Source organism: Macaca thibetana, chromosome 2, assembly GCF_024542745.1.
Source record: "Macaca thibetana thibetana isolate TM-01 chromosome 2, ASM2454274v1, whole genome shotgun sequence".
NCBI classification, from domain to species: domain Eukaryota; kingdom Metazoa; phylum Chordata; class Mammalia; order Primates; family Cercopithecidae; genus Macaca; species Macaca thibetana.
Window position 1 is genome coordinate 148647236 of NC_065579.1, and position 19914 is coordinate 148667149.

General features: G+C 46.6%; 1 protein-coding gene across 2 annotated transcripts in view; it reads left to right on the forward strand.

Moving 5' to 3' along the window:
- ALDH1L1 (aldehyde dehydrogenase 1 family member L1) overlaps positions 1 to 19914 on the forward strand; it is an 81313-nt gene that overhangs the window by 26749 nt on the left and 34650 nt on the right. For both annotated transcript variants that reach the window (XM_050781623.1, XM_050781622.1), the window contains exons 4-9: positions 339 to 504; positions 2375 to 2476; positions 3243 to 3338; positions 4320 to 4457; positions 7100 to 7225; positions 10688 to 10779. In XM_050781623.1, the coding sequence (XP_050637580.1) occupies positions 339 to 504; positions 2375 to 2476; positions 3243 to 3338; positions 4320 to 4457; positions 7100 to 7225; positions 10688 to 10779 (720 nt within the window). The remainder of the gene's footprint in view (positions 1 to 338; positions 505 to 2374; positions 2477 to 3242; positions 3339 to 4319; positions 4458 to 7099; positions 7226 to 10687; positions 10780 to 19914) is intronic.

A 19914-nucleotide genomic window follows, 5' to 3' on the forward strand; every position in this document is an offset into this window, starting at 1 on the left:
TCAGACTGGTCTGTTGGGAGTCAGGCTCTTTGATCTTTGTTGGTGTCACTTCACTTTTCTGGACCTTAGTTTCCCTATCTGTAAACCAAGTATACCTGTTATCCCTGCTGTGAGGACTCAGTTACATAAGGCATATAGGGCTTTTAGCACAATTCCTGGCCCATAGTTCTTATCAATACATGCTGTTTTCCTTCTTCTATTTCCCGCCGGAGCCGGTGTCAGTGCTACCCCTGGGAAGAGAGGGCCTCCTGGAGGGTGGCAGGCCCACGGGCCTGCACCCGGGGCGTCCTCCATGGCCCTTCGTCGCAGACTCCGGGTTTCACTCTTCTGCTTCCTAGGACCCTCATTCACGGAGATAAGAAAGGGGGCTTTTCCATCTTCTGGGCGGACGATGGTCTGGACACCGGGGACCTTCTGCTGCAGAAGGAGTGTGAGGTGCTCCCAGATGACACCGTGAGCACGCTGTACAACCGCTTCCTCTTCCCAGAAGGCATCAAAGGGATGGTGAGGGCCTGGAGCCGGCCGCGCCCTGCCCACCCGGACGCACACTCAAGCACCCTCCCTAGACCCAGCCCACTGCTCCTGGAGGCCAGGAATCTGTTCCCCAAATTCAGGATTCTGGAGGGAGAGAGCTCTCACTTCAAGGTTTTAGGGGCAGAATTAGGACAAACAGTGTATTGTATTAGGAGGGACTCTTGCTCACAACGGACAGACCCCAACTCAAAAAGCGTTTGGCAAAAAGGGGACATTTTGGGGCCCGTTTAATAGACAAGGCTAAAGGCAGGGACTGGGTCACGTCCTGCTGAATCCAGGAACTTCAGCTATAACGTCATTAAGTTTCTGTTTCTCTCTCCTTCACTCGTTGATTCTGCTTTTCTCTGTGTGATTAGCTTCATTCTCAGTTTAGCTGCCCTGAATTAGAGGAAACATAGCCACTGTAGCTCAAGGACTCTAATTCTTGATTCCAAGAAAAGAGAAACACTTTTTCTCCTAGAATTCATCAATCACAAATCAGGGGAGATTCTGATTGGCCAGTTTTGGGGTCATGTGCTCCTCATGAGCCAATCACCAGCTGGGGTGATAGAGTACTCTGATTGGCTGCCTCAGTCACATGCTTCCTGCTCGGAAGAGCTGGGAAGGCTTTGACCTGTGGTCGCATGGCCTGAGCCACAGGGCGGCTCAGTCACATGGGCAGCTGGCACTGCTGAGAGGCAGGGTAGCAGGCCATGGGCCTGAGCCCACAGATGGAGATCATATGTGAAGGCTGCTGGCCCCTGCCCGAGGGTGGGCTGACAGGGACAGCCAGAGGCAGAGGTGCTGTCCAGGCATGGGGCAGGAGGGACGACCAGAGGAAGAGGTGCTGTCCAGGCATGAGGCAGGAGGGACGGAGGCCCTGGGGAGCCGTTGCTGTTTGGGCACAGCAGGAAGCACAGCGGCAGCGTCCACCGTCCCCTCATCCTCAGCTCCTGGCCATTGCCTTTTATTTTTCGGTTGTGTTAAACTTGTCTTCCCCACAGACTGACCAGCTCACAAAAATAGTTAACAAAGTAGACTTGCTGGAGATTTAGTGGTACAGAGAAGGGGCTTACCTGTGCTTCCCACGGCAAGCAACTCAAGTACTCCTTGGAGCTGCACTGTTCAACAAGGCAGCCACTGGTAACATGCAGCTATTAAATTCATAAAATGAATTATACTGAAAAATTCAGTTCCTCAGTCTCAGCCACATTCCAAGTCCCCTGGCCACCATGTTGGACCGTGCAGACTTGGAATTCGTCCATCACCACAGAGGGCTCCATCGGGCAGCCCTGCCTCAGATGCTCTGACACTCGGTCACTTCCCGTTCTTGGCACCTCCCCGTCTCTTCCTGCAGGCTCTTGCTCACATAGGCTCAGGCTCCTTGGCTGTCCTCTCTCTCCCCTGATTCCTTTCCCACCACCTTCCTCTTTCCTGTCACAGAGAAACTATTTCCTGCTTCATCTCAGACCTCCAAACTTGCACCTTCAAGCCCACCATGGGGCTCAGGACCCACTCTCCTTACAAGGCAGAGAAGGCTTAGACAGCAACATGGACATTTGTATCTGTGTTATACCGGCAGGGCTTTACGGTTTATATAATCTTCTAAGATCTCAGAAGATGTAAGATCTATGTAATCTAAACCTTTGCCAGGTAGAGAGGACAGGTCTGCGTCTGTTGTGCAATAGAAGTTAGGTTCACACTGACTCCCTTGTTCATATGGCAGGTGTTTCTTGGGTGCCTGCTGTGTGCCAGGCAAGTCTGGTCAGTCTGGGGAAGGGTCCAGGCTCAGTGTAGGCCCTGGGGCTGGGAAGGAGGCAAGGTCCTACTGCTGGGGATAGCAGCCCACCGGTCTCCCCAGGTGCAGGCCGTGAGGCTGATCGCTGAAGGCAAAGCCCCCAGACTCCCTCAGCCTGAGGAAGGAGCCACCTATGAGGGGATTCAGAAGAAGGAGACGGCCAAGGTGAGTGCTGGGTCCCTCCACACCCTCATCCTGCCTGTGAGCAGACTGGGGTTGTAGAGGGCAGCCTGAGGAGGCTGGAGTTCAGCCTAGATGGTGCAGGTTGTAATTCTTTGAGACCAGAAGACAGGGCAGCCCAGGTCAGGGATGCATGAAGAGAGCCGTGGAGGAGGAGGACCCTGGCACCTGGGAGGGCAGCAAACAGGTTCATTGAGGTCCATTCCAGGTTCTTTCCTGTTCCTCTTTAGGAGGAATGGGCAGGCAAAGCCCAGAGGGAGGGAGAAGAGTAGGAGTTAGGGGGCAAAACATCAACCATAGTGCGAGCAGTCTCTATGCGAGGGACAGTGTGGGTCTCTGGAGCAAGAGCCGGTCGAGGAACCTCAGAGGCCTGTGGGCTGTGTCTCAGCTCAGGAGTATGGGGTGCTGTGTGGGGACCCACAGGGGCCCTGCCAGTGAGGAGAAGCAGGTGGGTCCCTATGGGATGGGCCTGAGCACATTGTGCTGGGGCATCTGTGTAGAGTCTGGGCCATCTTGACAGCAACAGAACATTATCTTCCCCAAACCATTCTGAAGTCTGCTCAGCCCATGAGAGACTGAGGGTCAGAGAGCACCCAGAACTGGGGGCACCAGCTCAGGGACTCCTGCAAATGTCTAAGAGGAAGCTGGGGTTACCGGCTCTCTCACAAGAGCTTGGTCCACTGTCCAGACTTCATCAGGGTGGGAGGGGAGTGAGAAGAGACCAGCTGAGCACACACCCTGCTCCCCACAGATCGACTGGGACCAGCCGGCAGAGGCCATTCACAACTGGATCCGTGGGAACGACAAGGTTCCAGGAGCCTGGACAGAGGCCTGTGAACCTCTGCAGGTATGTCCCTGCATGGCTGGAATCCAGCCAGGTGCATTGGTATATCCCACTGGCCATAAGACTGCCACACATGTTTGAACTGGTTGGTATAATAAATAGCCACTGCCCTGGCCCCTACTCCCACTGGGTGCCCCTTAAACATCCCCAGGAATGACAGACCTACCCAGCCTCCAGTAGCTAAACGATAGATGTCCTACATAGCTGGAAGCCTCCAGGCCCTTATAGTGCCCCTGGGGCCCAGCTGTATTGGTTGTGAAATATTTTGAGTCTCACTGCTGAGCTTGTGGAGACCCGAGGCCCAGTGCTGACTCTGACTTGGCCTCAGGCAGGGTGGGGCAGCACATTCAGGGCCAGGCTGACCATGGGCAGGCCAGATGCTAAAGATGGGGAGCCTTGGGGGTCACAGGCTCTGGTGAGGCATCAGGGGTGGCAGGACTGTGTGTGGTGGTCTTTGTGAAAACCTTGAAGGCAGTCTTGTCCCCGACACAGTCTCAGACTGTCCAGACCCTTGACCCTGAGCCAACTGCCCAGACCGTGGCAGGAAGCCTGCTGTCCTCATCAATGCAGAGCCCTTTGTACTAGCAAATGCACCTTCTGATCAAAGCAACCACTGCTTGGCAGCACCCTGAGAGCAGGTGACCTCACTCCATGACGCCTGGAGCACGTTCTCCCCCAGTCTGTGCACCTGAGGTCTGAGGCCATGGGCCAAGGAGAAGGGGCTTATGGGGCCAAGGAGAAGGGTCTTATTGCAGAGTTGAGGCAGACCTGCTATTAGCTCCTTGAGGCCACTGAGGCTCCTCCAGGTCTCATTTGTGCCCCAACAGAAAGGTCCTCAGGGGTCACATGGGCTTTGAGCCAGCTCCCAGGTCTCAGCTGCCCCTGGCCCCTCTCCCCCTCCCAGCCCTGCTCAGACCTACCTAGGCTGCTGGCTTCGGGGACTTCTTCTCACCCACCGTCTTCCGGTTTTTCTTCCCTTGACAGAAACTGACATTTTTCAACTCAACGCTGAATACTTCAGGCCTGGTGCCCGAGGGAGATGCTTTGCCCATCCCAGGAGCCCATCGGCCAGGGGTGGTCACCAAAGCAGGACTCATCCTCTTTGGGAATGATGACAAAATGGTAAGGGCATGGCTGTGGGTTACTTGCCTGCTCAAAGCCACCCATGCTCCTGTCCTTGGACTCAGGCCTTGCAGGAAGACCCTAGGCTCCTCTGGAGAAAATGGAAAAAACCAGACCTAGGAGGGACCACCGACCCTGATCTGTCCCTGACCGCCTGGCTGGCCCTGAGCAGAGGGTGTCCGAGGCAGTTTACCCACTTCTCTGTTCTGGGAAAGCTGGGCTCCCTACCCTTCCTGGCTAGGCACCCATCTCCAGGCTACTGATTTTCTACACAGACACAGTAACAGTCTGATCTCTCTCTCCCCTGCACAGGCTGGGCACCCTGTGTGGGTGTCAGAAAATCCAGAATCAGAGAGAAGCCCTCCCAGGGAGCCTGGGCTCAGGGCCTGTCTGTGGTCTATCAGAAGCACCTCTGGGCGTGGGGTCATTAAGCCTCTGTGCCTCAGCTCCCATCTCTTTGAACAGGGATGCCGTGGGGACTTAGCATGTGCAGAGCCTTGGGAGCCATGCTGGCCACCTGCTCTTGTTATTAGCAGACTACAACTCACGGTACCAGCAAACACTGATGGAGCACCTTTTATGCCAGAACGATGTATACGCATTAAATTTAATCTGCCCAACAACACTATGATATATGTATAAACATAATATCCTTATAGAGGAAAAAACGGAGATTTAAATAACTTGCCCAGGATCATCCAAGCTAGCCCGTGGCAGAGCTGGGATTCAAACGCTGAAATTCTGGCTCCAAAGCTGTGATACTGGTCTTGGCCATGGTAGCTTCCTGTTCATATACACTCTACTACTCCTTCTCACATGAGCAGCTGGGGGTAGGGAGAGGGCAGGCAGGGGTCTTCCCACACACTGACAGGTCTGGACAAACCCAGTGGGCACGGTACCCCCAGCCGTGTTGCTGTGTCCAGCCAGCTGGAGTGAAGCGTGGCAGTTTGGGGCCTGGCCTGTGCTCACTCTTGGTGTCCAGTCTGCTGTGCTCCCCTGTCAGAAGGTCTAGGCTGCTGTTGATGTCTGCAAGGTAGTGTTTTGGGTATCCAAGATTGATATATGCAGCTGCAAGAGAGTATCTGTCTGTGGTCAGGTTCCCTAGAAGCAGCATCTAAGGTAAAAATTCTTGTGCAAGTGATTTATTGATGCAATGTTCCAGAAAATCATGCCAGGCAGTAAGGGCAGAGGAAAGTAAAGCAAAAGTAAAAGTTCAGGAGAAGTCTAGCCTGGGGCTGCTCCCAGGGTGGGCTTTGGAGTATTAACTGCACTCTCCAATTATACCTGCCTGTCCCCACCTCTGGCAGCCTTTGGTTTCAGTGGCCCCTGGGGTGGGGTAGAGGACCCCCCAGGCATCGTCCCTTGGCCTCTCTGTGTTCAGGAACTCTTATCCATCCACAGCAAGCAAGGAAGGGACAGTTCAGGCCGTTATCATCCATCCCTTGCTGCAGCTGGAGGACAGGGCACCAGCCACGGGGTCTGAGCGGGGCACCCACAGCGTCTGCCCAGAGACCCGCAAAGACAGCAGTGCAAAGAAGGCAACTAAGTGTCTAAGAGGAAGCTGGGGTTACCGGCTCTCTCACAAGAGCTTGGTCCACTGTCCAGAGGTGGTCAGGGTGGGAGGGGAGTGAGGAGAGACCAGCTGAGCACACACACCCTGCTCCCCACAGATCAACCCAGAAGACCCTGGGTTGAAGCATCTCTCAGGCATGCCCTGTGGGGTCTGGCTGGGCTTTAGCTTGCAGAAAGCGCCAGAACATCTTTGAAAGGCAAAGGAGCGAGGGTCAGGCCGAGAGGCCCATTCCAGTTCTGGCAGAGCATGCATAGAGGGTGCCATTCTTCCATCGCCACTCTTAACGCATAGAGACATGCACCCACCCGTGAGCTTATCCATAACTCCTTTTTATATGTTTTTTTTTCCTGGCCCCTAACGAAAGCATTTGTTGAAAAACTATTGATAAACAAGCAGGCCCCAAACAATTCAAACATGTTATTAAATACAGTAAATCTGAGGCAGACACTAGAGTATCCCAGAGTCATGAGCTGCAATGGGGGTAGTTCATGTCTGGCAGCCAGAATCCCCTTGAACTGATGGCTGGACGCAGGCTCTACCCGGGACCAGCTTGAAGTGCTGTCCTGAAGCTGCAGACTGCAGGGCCGGCCAGACCCTTTTTCAGCCTCTTCTCTTCCCACCTCTGTATCCCACACAGGCATCTGGTGATGTTCTCCAGGTGTTTCTGTGGCAGTTCCGGGAGCTGCTGGGTGATTGCAGGATTTGTTGTTTTTCTAAGTTTACTTTCTATGTGGTGCCTGAATGACATTTTCTTTTTTTGATCGGTAGGAATCCTTTTTTATAGAAGTAATAAAGTCATTACACTTAAAAACAAAGTGAAAGTGTAGTGGGAGTGAGTGATGGAAAATCAAGCAGCTGGTAGGAGACATAAGCTCTGCAATTTCCTCTTTGTCCCTGGAATAGTGGCCTCCCCACTGTAAATTCCTCATCACTAACCTGGGACTCCTGCTCCATCCTCATCTGAAGGGTGGAGACAAGGCTGGAGTGCCCGGCACAGCACCCTGTGTGGAACGTCTTCATCACTGCCTCAGGTCTGACCACAGGAACTGTGAAATCCTTCCTTTTGCAGCTACTGGTGAAGAACATTCAGCTGGAGGATGGCAAAATGATCCTGGCCTCGAACTTCTTTAAAGGGGCAGCCAGCAGTGCCCTTGAACTGACAGAGGCGGAGCTGGTTACTGCAGAGGCTGTGCGGGTAAGACGCAACTTCAGGGCTGCCATCCAGTTGTGCAGGTTGTGCCGAGCACATGTGTTCTGCAAATCGCGCTCCCCAGAGTTGGGCAGTGCCAGCCCTCTGTGGGTGTCTGTGTTGGCCCCAGGTGCAGTGTTGGTTCTGTCTTGTCTTGAGCTTTCTGTTGTCTTCTTGCTGCTCCTTCCTCTGCAACTGGCACCCTGGGATCTGGCCAGTTCAGTCTGACTCTTCTAAGGGCTCATTGTCAACAGTTAACGAGTGAAACAGAAGCTCCTGGAATATTTGAAAGAGTCAGGTGTCAAGCCCATGTCCCCGTGATTAGAATGTGAGCACTGGAGCCTTCCAGAAAGGCTGCACCAGAGGCAGCATCCCGGGCTGTGACCAACACAAGCTGCCTGTGAGGCACACCTGGGCTCCAATCCAGCTTTGCCCCAATGTGATGCTGTAGGGAGCTTCCCTCTCTGAGACTCAGTCTTCTCAACATGAATTTCCGTCTATGCTCACTTCCCGGGATTTGTTCCTGACCCTTCATGCTCCCTCCCACTGTATCCTTCTTCCCTGGGTGGAGAGAAGAGAGCTGGGGGAAGACCTTCAAGAGAGAAGGAACAGCAAATGGCAAGGCCCTAACAGGGCAGAGGCCTCCCTGTGTTCAGGGAGTTGCCATGGGAGGGCACTGTAGCTGGAGCCCGGGGGTGAGGGGTAGAGTCAGGCGGGCACAGCTGGGGACCTTGGGTGTTCACAGCACATGTGGGGCAGGGCTCAGCAAGGACGGACGTGAGGCACTTGTGTGATCCAAAGGCACTGAGAGCCAGTAACTCCTTCTTGAAAGTGGAACACCTTGAATGTCTGTTTTCCAAACATATCCCTGGAGCAGTTGCTCTGGCCCTAACTTGGTCTGCCCTGGGGTTGCAGGGCCAGCTGGACAGACAGCCCTCCTGGAGCCCACAGCTGAGTGGCTCTGGGGATGAGTTGGGGTCATCTGTTTGTAGATGTAGACTTGAGTCAAAAGATGCTATCTTACAACAGCTGCAGCTGAGTCCTGCGTCTGTAAAATGGGAATAACAAGCCCTTCCTCAGTGGATGTTGTGACTGGTAGAGGAGATAACACACATGAAGAGGTTTAGTTCAGTAGCTGGCATCTTTGAGGAACTCAGTACCCATTGGCAATACATCTAAGCATCTCATGAGAAAAGCAGATACTTCTAGAGTGTGTACTCTGGACAAAAGTTCTCAGAAAATGAATTTGGAGAACAGAGACTTTATTCCAGTGACCAGTTTGCAAACCATCCAAAGGCAGCTTCTGGTGTAACAGGAAGGTGCGTTCCTGAGAACAACGGGAAGGGTGGGATTTTATAGAAAAAGCGCTCACCCAGGTCCCCATTCAAAGGAAGGGTTGAAACCAGTTCTAATTGGTTGGTACAGCTGAGCCCTGATTGGCTGGTTCAGGTGAGCTCTGAAAGACCCAAAGATAAAATGGTGCAGGTTTTGGGGGAACCCAGAGTACATGTGTGACCCCTAGAAAGCAAATGGTCACTTGGCTGTGTTTTAAATTTAGGCCCAGTTAGCTTCTGGGGATCCATCTTGAAGGACTGGCTCTTTCAGGTTTGCATTTGTTCACCATGCACATTCAGAGTTGCAGGTCCTCCTGGAAGAGCAGCGTGTTTATTCATGATAACAACTCTATGCAGTAGGTGCCTTCAGTACCTGCATGTCCCACCTGCGGAGCCAAGGCCTGAGGAGTGGAGTCCGGGCTCTGGAGGGCTGGGCTCGAGTCCTTCTCTAGCTGTTCACCATGCAGCCCCCTAAGGCCATCGCTAGGATGGCTATCATTAGGCCTCTTGCTCACAGCTGCACTCAGCCTCCAGGATGTGTGATCTGGAGACCAATGGGGTAGAGGGAACATGGCCAAGACGAGTAGAGGCCAGTCTGGGGCTGTGCAGCTCCCTGGTGTTGGTGGAGGGGCCTGGCCTGTGACTGTCCAGCAGAACACTCCAAGAGCCCACTGTGGGCTGGGCAGGTAATGGGCCACAACCCCCTATGCCCTCCTGAGCTGAGGCTGGGCAGGTGCTGCCCATGGTACAAACGTTGTGTTTACTGACTCTCTCCGTAGTCCAGACTCTGCCTGCCTCACACACGGAATCCTCACCCAGCTGCTGTCAGCACTGAGGGGCTGTCTGAATTTTGATGGCTTGGTGGGCTTTGGCTTTGTGGTGCACTCAGTGACCAGTCTGCCGCACTGCCCCTCTGTGGCTCCACTCTCATCTGATAAGGGCCCTGGACACTAGCAGTAGCCATCCAGTAGTGGACGACTGGTGGCCCCAAGTGATGTGGTCTGAGGCAGGTAGATCCTGCCAGTAGAGTGGCCAGCAAAGGTTTTGGGGAAGAGGTGACACAGGAATTGGACCCTTAAGGATGCCCAGGACTTAAATATTAGCTGGGGAGTCAGAGGAAGGTGTCGCCAGCAGGTGAGAGCCTAGCAGAGGCCTCAAGGGGCAGGCAGCAGGTGTGCGACAGACAGCGTGTGGCTTGTCGTGGTGTTGATGGTCACCCTGAGGATGGGAAGGGCAGATCCATGACATTTTTCCAAGAAAGAAAGAGGAGAGCCAGGGGTGCTTGTGCCAGGTGTTGGGGGAACTGGTTCTGATTGGGCCTGAACCAGCATCTCATGCCTCACCCCCATCCTGGGCCCATGATTGACAATGGCCTGGAGTTCATCCAGAGAGTGAGGACCTGGCCTGATATTGCTGGGGCCCCTCCTGGCTCCCGCCCCACCGGGCCTCACCAGCAGCCTGCCCAGAGAGCAGTCGTCCCATCTTGACTGCTGGACCGCCTTACAGGGTGCCTTGGCGGGAGCTGAGCACCCACATCCACAGGGCCAACTGGCTGGGCACTACTGCCCTCCATAGGTCCCAGACTCAACCCTTCATAGGACACAGACCAGTTAGCATCTTGGTGAGGTCAAGACCCAGGTCTCCTGAGCCCATGTGTGAGCCTCATAGTCACCCTCAGGCCCACCCTCTCCCCAGCCTGCTGCTACAACACCTGGGCATCGGTGTCACCCTGGGGACACCAGAACCTGAAAGCTAACACCAAGGTGAGTGGGGCTAAGGAGCAGCTGGGCCCTGCCTTTGTAGTCCCCAGCCATGCCTAGAGGCCTGGCACGTCTGTCCTCCACCAGCTGGACTGCCATGGGGACCCCAGAGAAGCCGGGGGTTGAGGTGAGGTGACCGTGAGGACAGCAGCCAGCATCAGAGAGGCCTGGGCTGTGGCAGCTCCTTCTTTCCCAGAAGGTGGTCACTCCAGGACCATTAAGCCTCCTGGGAAGAGGCAACATCTTGGAGGGTACATAGAGAAGCCCAACCTGGCCCCAGGCCATCCATGAGTCTGTTCAGGGCTTGCTGTCCCAGAGTGGCACTTGTCCCCAGCTCCCCTGGGGCCACCCTCTCACCAGACCTTGCTTTGCAGAGTGCTTGGCAGCGGATCCTCCCCAATGTCCTGGAGGTTGAAGACTCCACTGATTTCTTCAAGTCAGGGGCCGCATCTGTGGATGTTGTGAGGTAAGGCCGGGAGTGGAGGGGTCCTGTCCCAGGTACTTGGTGCTGTGTCACAAATCTCTGCAAAACTGAGCAGCAGGAAACAATCATTTGCTTACTCATGGATCATGTGGGCCAGGGACCCAGGAAGGGCCAGTGTGCAGGTCTCCTGCATGCACACCTGGGTGGGCAGCACAAATGAATGGTTGCAGGTCTTTATGCGAATGTTAAGAGAGGCGCAGTTGCATGCAGCCTCCCCAGGGAAGTTCTAGGAAGGAATTTGGGAGGAGTTGACTCAGAAGAACAGTACTGAGTTCATGGGGAGAATTGGGGTTATGTATTGTGCCAACCATTTGTGCTGTGCAACAATGCACCCCAAAACATTGAGATTTCAACCAACACCATGTCCTTGGCTCACAGTTCTATGGGACGACAGTTGGTGCTGGGCTCAGCTGATTTGCATCAGATTCAGCTGCTGTCAGCTGGCCTCACATAAGCTGCCGGTCAGCTTGGGGCTGGCTGGTCCTGTGGTGGTGCTGGGTTCCAGGAGGGAGAGCAGGAGCCCGTGTTCATTGCATTCTGTTGGCCAAAATGAGTCACAGAACAGGTCCAGCTTCGAGGGGTGGGGAAAGAAGCTCCACATCTTGCTAGCAGGTGCTGCACCTTCACATGGCCAAGGCTGTGACTGCAGGGGTGGGCGCTGTGACCAGTTTTGCAATCTACCATGCATGAGTTGGGGCTGAGTCAGCTGAGTTGGGCCTATGTGCTTGGAAACCTTGGGCACTGTGGACCTCTAGTAACTCACTGTGAGGCAGTATGCAGTTTAGAATAATTGTTTTGTAAAAAATATGCCAAGAAGAAGAATGTCAGACACCTGAGAGAATGGTGTCCAGAGGCCAGGCCATGCCTTGTGTACAGCTACCGAGCTGAGGATGCAAAGAAAGCAAAACTGCTTTTCTGTAAATAGTTAAGAGTGTATGTCCTTTTTAAAAAAAAGTGGCCAAAAAAAAACCCCACATAATACAACATCTACCCTCTTAAAATTATAACTTTACATTGTAGGATTGTTAACTATGAGCACAGTGTTGGTCAGCAGATCTTCAGAACTTTCTATCGTACAACTAAAGCTTTCTATCCATTGAACAGCCACTCCCCGTTTCCTTCTCCCCCGGCCCTGGCAACAGCCATTCTTTTTGCTCTATTGAGCTTGGCCACTCTAGTACTTCATACAAGTGGAATCATACAGCATTTGTCACAGAAAATTGACTGGCTTGTTACACTTAGCATGATGTCTTCAAAATTCAGCCCTGTTGTAGCACATGGCAGGATAGCCTTCTTTTTATGGCTGAATCTTATTTCATTGTACAGATAGACCATATTATCTGCTCATCTGTTGATGGACATTTGTGTTGTTTCCACATCTTGGCTGTTATGAATGAATGTGGAAGTGCATGGGAATTTGAGATCCTGATTGCAGTTCTCTTGGACAAATACCCAGCAGTGCGATTGCTGGGTCATATGGTAGTTCTACTTTAAATTTTTTGAGGAACCTCCATATTGTTCTCCATAGAGGCTGCACCATTTTACATTCCCACCAACAGTGTACAAAGGTTTCATTTTCCCTGTATCCTTGCCAATACTTACTTTCCTTCCTATCTTCCTTCCTCTCCCCTTTTCTTCTTTCCTTTTGAACAATAACCAGCCCAACAGTGATGAGATGGTATCTCATTGTAGTTTTTATTTGCATTTTCCTGATGATTAGTGATGTTAAGCATCTTTTCATATACCTGTTTGTCATGTGTATGTCTTCTCTGAAGAAATGTCTGTTCAAGCCTTTGCCCATTTTTAAATTGGATTATTTGTTTTGTTTGCTATTGAGTTGTAGGAACTCCTTACATATTTTAGGGATTAACCTCTTATCAGGCATACAATTTGCAGAAGTTTTCTCGCATTCCATGCTGATTGTTTCCTTTGCTTTGCAGAAGCTTTTTACTTTGATGCATATCACTTGTATATTTTTGCTTTTGTTTCCAGTTCTTTTGGTGTGATATTCAAGAAATCGTTGCAAAGACCAATGTCATGGAGACTTTCCCCTATGCTTTCTTTTAGTTTTACAGTTTTAAGTTTTACTTTTAAGTTTTTCATATATTTTGAGTTGATTATTTTTATGTGTGGGGCAAGATAAGGATCTGATTTAATTCTTTTGCATGTGGACATCCAGTCTTTCCAACACCATTTGTTGAAGGGACTATCGCTTCCCCATTATGTATTCTTGCCACCCTTGTTGAAGACTAGTTGGTCATATATGTTTAGGTTTATTTCTAAGCTATCTTGTTCATTGGTCTATATATCTGTGTTTATGCCAGTATCATACTATTTTGATTATTGTAGTTTTGTAGTACATTTTTAAATCAGGAAATGTGAGTCCTCTTTGTTCTTTTTCAGGATTGTTTTAACTATTCACAGTCCCTTGATAGTCCATATGATTTTAAGATGATATTTGTAATTTCTGCAAAAAACCATGGGATTTTAATAGAGTTGGCATAGAAATTGTAGATATCTTTGGGCAATATTGTCATCTTAACAATATTAAGTTATCCAGTCCGTGAACATAGATGGTTTTCTATTTATTTAGATCTTCTGTAGTTTCTTTCAGCAATGTTTTATAGTTTTTAGTGTACAACTCTGTTGCCTACTTGGTTAAATTTATCCTTATTTTATTCTTTTGATGCCATTGTAAAGGGAATTGTTTTCTTAATTTTCTTTTTGGATTGTTCATTACTAGTGTATGGAGTTGCAACTGTTTTCTTGCATGTTATTTTTGTATCCTGCAATTTTGCTGAATTCCTTTATTAGCTCTAACAGTCTTTTGGAGGCGCAGAATATTTAAGGTGTTCTTCTTCTGTTTTTTAGACATGGTCTTGCTCTGTCACTCAGGCTGGAAAAGTGGTGTGATCATAGCCCAATGCAGCCTCAAATTCTTGGGCTCAAGTGATCCTCCTGCCTCAGCCTCCTGAGTAGCAGGACTGCAGGCATGCAGCACTACACCCAGCTAACTTAAAACAATTTTTTTTACAGACAAGGTCTTGCTATGTTGCCCAGGCTGATTTTGAACTCCTAGTCTCAAGTGATCCTCCCACCTTGATCTCCCAAAGTGCTGGAATTACAGGGTGATGCATTACACCTGGCCCATTTAAAGATTTCTACATGTAAGATCATGTTATCTGTGACAAGATATGATTTAACTTCTTCCTTCACAATTTGGATTAATGTTTCTTTCTTGCCTAATTGCCCTGGATGGAGCTTCCAGTACAGTAGTTCTCCCCTTATTTGTGGTTTTGCTTGCTGAAGTTTAAGTTACCCATGGTCAATCATGGTTGGAAAATATTAAGTGGAAAAGTCCAGAAATAAACAATTCATATGTTTTTAAATTGAGCGCCATTTAATAGAATGATGAAATCCCATGCTGTCCCACTCCATCCCACCTGATATGTGATTCATCCCTTTGTCCAGGATATCCAAGGTGTATGCACTGCCCACCCATTAGTCACTTAGTAGCCACTGGTGTTATCAGAAAAAGCATAGAATATGTAGATGGTCCCAGACTTGTGATGCTTCAACTTAGGATTTTTTGACTTTATGATGATGTAAAAGTGATACGAATTCATTAGAAATTACACTTTGTGTACCCTTACAAAATTCTGTTTTTCACATTCAGTACAATATTTAATAAATTGTATTAGACATTCAAAACTTTAGTATAAAATAGGCTTTGTGTTAGATGAGTTTGCCCAACTGTAGGTTAATGTAAATATTCTGAGAACATTTAAGATAGCCTAGGCTAAGCACTGATGTTCCGTATGTTAGGTAAAATAAATGCATTTATGACTTAACATTTTCAATTTATAATGGGTTCTTGGGATGTAATCATATCATAAGTCAAGGAGCACAGTGTAGGCTTCAGCCCTATATGTGGTTTCAGGCATTCACTGGGAGCCTTGGAACAACCCCCGCCCCGCGCCCCACCCATGGGTAAGGAGGTACTACTATATTATATTGAATGGAAGTGGTGAAAGCAAGCATCCTCATTTTGCTGCTGATCTCAGGGGAAAAGCTTTCAATCTTTCACCAGTGAGTATGTTAGCTGTGGGTTTTTCAAATATGGCCTTTATTATATAGATGATACTCCCTTCTATTACTTTGAGTGCTTTTTAATCATGAAAGGATATTGAATTTTGTCAAATTCTTTTTCTGTATTAAATGAGATGACCATGTGTTTTTCTCTTCATTCCATTAACGTGGTGTGCTACATGGATTGATCTTCATAGGTGAACTACCTTGCATTCCAAGAATTAATCCCACTTGGTCATGGTATGTAATCTTCTTAAAATGCTGCTGAAAGCAGTTTGCTAGTATTTTCTTGAGGACTTTTGCATCCGTTTTCATAAGGAATATTGGTCTGTAGTTTTCTTTTGCTATAGTATCTTTGTCTGGCTTTGGTGTCAGAGTAAATGCTGGCCTTATGGAGGGAGTTGAAGAGGTGTTCTCTTTTCAGTTTTTTTGGAAGAATTTGAGAAAAAATGGTGTTAATTTCCCTTCTAATGTTTGGTAGAATTCACCAGTGAAACCATTCAGCCCTGGGCTTTTCTTTACTGGAAAGATTTTGATTACTGATTCAGTTTCCTTACTAGTTACATATCTATTCAAATTTTCTATTTCTCCATGAGTGAGTTTTGGGAGATTGTGTGTTTCTTGGAATTTGTTCACTTTACCTAGTTATCAAATCTGTTGCCATGTCATTTATCATATATTTTCTTATGATGCTTTTTATTTCTGTAAGATTGGTATAATGTCTCCCTTTGATTTCTCATTCTAGTAATTTGAGCCTTCACTTTTTGTGTCTTGGTCAGTCCAGCTAAAGGTTTGTTAATTTTGTTGATATTTTCAAGAAAACAAAATTTGATTTTGCTTATTTTCTGTATTGTTTTTCTGGTCTCTATTTCATTTATTTCTGTTCTAATCTTTATTATTACTTCCTTCTTACAGTTTTGGGTTTAGATTGCTTTTTAATCTAGTTCCTTAAGGTGTACAACGTAGGTTACTGATTTGAAGACTTTATTCTTTTCTGATGTATGTATTTACACCTGTAAACTCTTTCTTAGCACTACTTTTCCCGCATCTCATAAGTTTTGGTATGTTGTGTTTTTATTTTCCTTTGACTAAAGGTATTTTCTAGTTTCTCTTGTGTGTTCTTCTTTGACCCATTAATTGTTTAAGAGTGTGCTAGTTCATTTTCATATATTTGTGGATTTTCCAGTTTTCTTTCTGTTATTGATTTCTAGTCTCCTTCCATTTTGATTAGGAAAGATATTTTGTAAGAGTTCAATATTTTTACATGTATTAAGACTTATTGTGTAACCTAACAAATGATTTATCGTGAAGAATGTTCTGTGTGCCCTTGAGAAGAATGTGTGCTCCGCTCTTCTTGAGCAGTGTTTTGTACGTGTCTGACTGGTTTGTGGTGTTCAAGTGTCTTATTCCCTCGAGTTGTTCTATCCATTTTTGATAGTTGGGCATCTAAGTATCTAACTACTATTGTAGAAATGTCCATTTTTGCTTCATATATTTTAGGGCTGTGTTAGGTGTGTATGAATTTATAATTGTTATATCCTCTTGCAGCATCAAACTTTGTATCAATATAATGTCCTTCTTTGTCTCTTGTAAACTTGTTAGATTTAAAGTCTCTTTTATGTTACTATTTGCATGGAATATTTTCTCTGTCCTTTTACTTCCAGCTCTTTTGTATCCTTATATCTAAGTGATTCTCTTGTAGCATATGTATGGATGCTGGGTTATATCCAGTCATCCAGTTTGTGCCTTCTCATGTTTAAACTTTAAATAGATTAAACAGGAGAGTTTAATCCACTTACATTTAACCTGCTAACTAATAAATAAAGATTTATTTCTGCCATTTTTTTTTCTGCATGTCCTATTTTTTTGTTCCTCGGTTTCTCTATACTGTTCTTTTTTGTATTTGGTAATTTTTTTGCAGTGTATCACTTTGATTCCCTTGTTTCTTTTACTGTATGATTTTAGTTATTTCTGGGTTGTTACTTGGGAATTACAATTAACATCTTAAATTTATAACAAGGTAGTTTGAATAATATCAACCCAGCTTCAATTGTATACAAACACTCTCATTCTATACATCTCTTTTCTTTCCCCTTTTTAGTATTACTGTCACAGTATACATTTTTATACATTGTATATCCATTAATATATATTTAAAATTATTGTTTTATACACTTGCCTATTATCATATAGGAAAAAGAGAGAAGTTACAACCCCAATAAAATATGATAATATGGACTTTCATACTTACCTATGTAGTGGCCTTTATCTGTGTTCTTTATTTTTAATTGTGTCATCAATTTACTGTCTGTATACTTTTATCTCAACCTGAAAGACTCTTTTCAGCATTTCTTCTAGGGCAGGTCTACTGATAATGAATTTCTTCAGCTTTTGTTTCTATAGAAATATTTTTTTTATTATTATTATACTTTAAGTTCTAGGATACATGTGCACAACATGCAGGTTTGTTACATATGTATACATGTGCCATGTTGGTGTGCTGCACCCATTAACTCGTCATTTACATTAGGTATATCTCCTAATATACCTTCCACCCTCCCCGCTCCCCACAATAGGACTGGGTATGTGATGTTCCCCTTCCTGTGTCCAAGTGATCTCATTGTTCAGTTCCCACCTATGAGTGAGAACATGCGGTATTTGGTTTTCTGTTCTTGCGATAGTTTGCTGAGAATGATGGTTTCCAGCTGCATCCATGTCCCTACAAAGGACACGAACTCATCCTTTTTTATGGCTGAATAGTATTCCTTGGTGTATCTGTGCCACATTTTCTTAATCCAGTCTGTCACTGATGGACATTTGAGTTGATTCCAAGACTTTGCTATTGTGAATAGTGCCGCAATAAACATACGTGTGCATGTGTCTTTATAGCAGCATGACTTATAATCCTTTGGGTATATCCCCAGTAATGGGATGGCTAGGTCAAATGGTATTTCTAGTTCTAGATCCTTGAGGAATCGCCACACTGTTTTCCACAATGGTTGAACTAGATCTTAATTTATCTTTCATTCCTGAAAGATAGTTTTGATGGATACAGAATTCTTGGTTACCATTTTCCCCCAGAACTTTTAATATCCAACTGCTTTCTGACCTTAAAGGTATTTTTTTGGAAGTCAGTTTTTAACCTTATCAAAGATCTCTTCTATATAACAAGCCATTTCTCTCTTGCTACTCTCCAAATTATTTCTTTTTCTCTGGATTTCAGCAAGCTGGGTGTAATGTGCCTTGGTGTGGATCTCTGAGTGTATCCTGCTTGGACTGCATTCAATGTACATCTTAGATGTGTATATTAATTTCTTTCCTCATGTTTGGGAGCTTTGGGACCATTATTTCTTCAAATAAATATTTAGAGAAACCTTTTTCTCTTTTTCTCTCTGGAGCTCCTGTGAGTATGTTGGTATGTTTCATGGTATCCTATAAATCCTTCAGGCTCTTTTCATTTTTCTTCACTCTTTTTTCTTTCTGCTTCTCAGACTGATTAATTTCAAGTTTGCTCATCTTTCCTTCAGCCTGCTCAAAACTACTGTTAAACCCCTTCAGTGAGTTTTTTGTTTGTTTGTTTCAGTTATTGTACTTGCCAGCCGAAGAGTTTCTGTTGGACTTGTTATTATAGTTTCTGTCACTTTATTCTCATTTTGTTTGTACATCATTTTCTTGATTTCCTTTAGTTTTTCATCCATAATTTCCTTTAGTTCATTGAACATATTTAAGGCATTTGACATAATGTCTTTAACCAATAGTTCCAATATCTGATCTTCCTCGTGGATACCTTCTTCAAATTCTTTTTTGTTCCTGTGAATGGACTCTTCTTTCCTAATTCTTCATATGTTTTGTAGATCTTTCTTGATCATAACTGGACATTTTGAGTGTTATGTTGTGGTAATTCTGGAAATATATTTCTCCCACTCATTAGGGATTATTGAATCTTCCTTGTTGAGGGCTAGAACCATCTGTTTGTGACTTCTCCAAATTATTTTTGCAAGGTGTGTTCCTTATTGTGTGTTGTCACTGAACTTTCTGTTCCATTGTTCCTGCAGTCAGCCAGTGACCTGACAAAGATTTCCATAAATGTCTGGCTACCAAAGTGGAGGGAAAGTATTGCGTTTTATAATCTCCTGGAAGCTACTTCAGCCTGTGAGGGTTGAAACAGTGACTGCCAGCCTTTGTGATAGCCTGTCAGCAATCAAAAGGAATATCAGTGCTCAGGACACAGTGCTGGTGGTCAGAGGACAAGGTCCTTATTGCCCACCCTGGCTTCAGCAAGCTGCGCCTGGAATATGACCCAGCCCTGCTTCAACTTTTTGTGGCAGAGGTGGGAGGTGAGGGGTGGCAACCAATATCTTATGAGAGGCTGAAATTCACTGAAATTGATTGACATTTACCAGCTTCTTCACCAGTCTTTCTCCTTGGTGCTGAAAGCATTTGACTAGACCCCAGAGTTCCAACATGTTTGATTCATGTAAGTTCCATGGTTATTTAGGTAAGGGGATACATTTTTGGAGCTTCCTGTTCTGCCATCTGCTGTCTAGAGATAGGCTTTTATTTCTTTTGGATAAATACTTAAGAGTGAAGTGGGAAGTATGTTTAATTCTTTAGAAACTGCTAAACTGCTTTCCAAAGTGGTAGTACCATTTACATCCCCACCAGCAGTGTGTGCAAGCTCCAGTTGCTCAGGGTACTACATCCTTCCCAATAGTGGGAATGGTCAGGCTTTTAAATTTTAGACATTCTAATAAATATGAAGCTATATTCTATTGTGGTTTTAATTTGCATTTCCGCAGTGCCTAATGATGTTGATTGTCTTGTCATATTCTTATTTGCCATCCTTATTCCATATTTCTCCTTTTGAGAGGCATCTGTTCAATCTTTTGCTCATTTTTAATTAGGTTGTTTGCTTTCTTACTATTGAGTTTTGAGGGTTCTTTATATATTCTGAATACAAGTCCTTTATCAGATAATGTGATGTGGAAACATTTTCTTCCAATCTGTGGCTTATGTTTTCATTCTTTT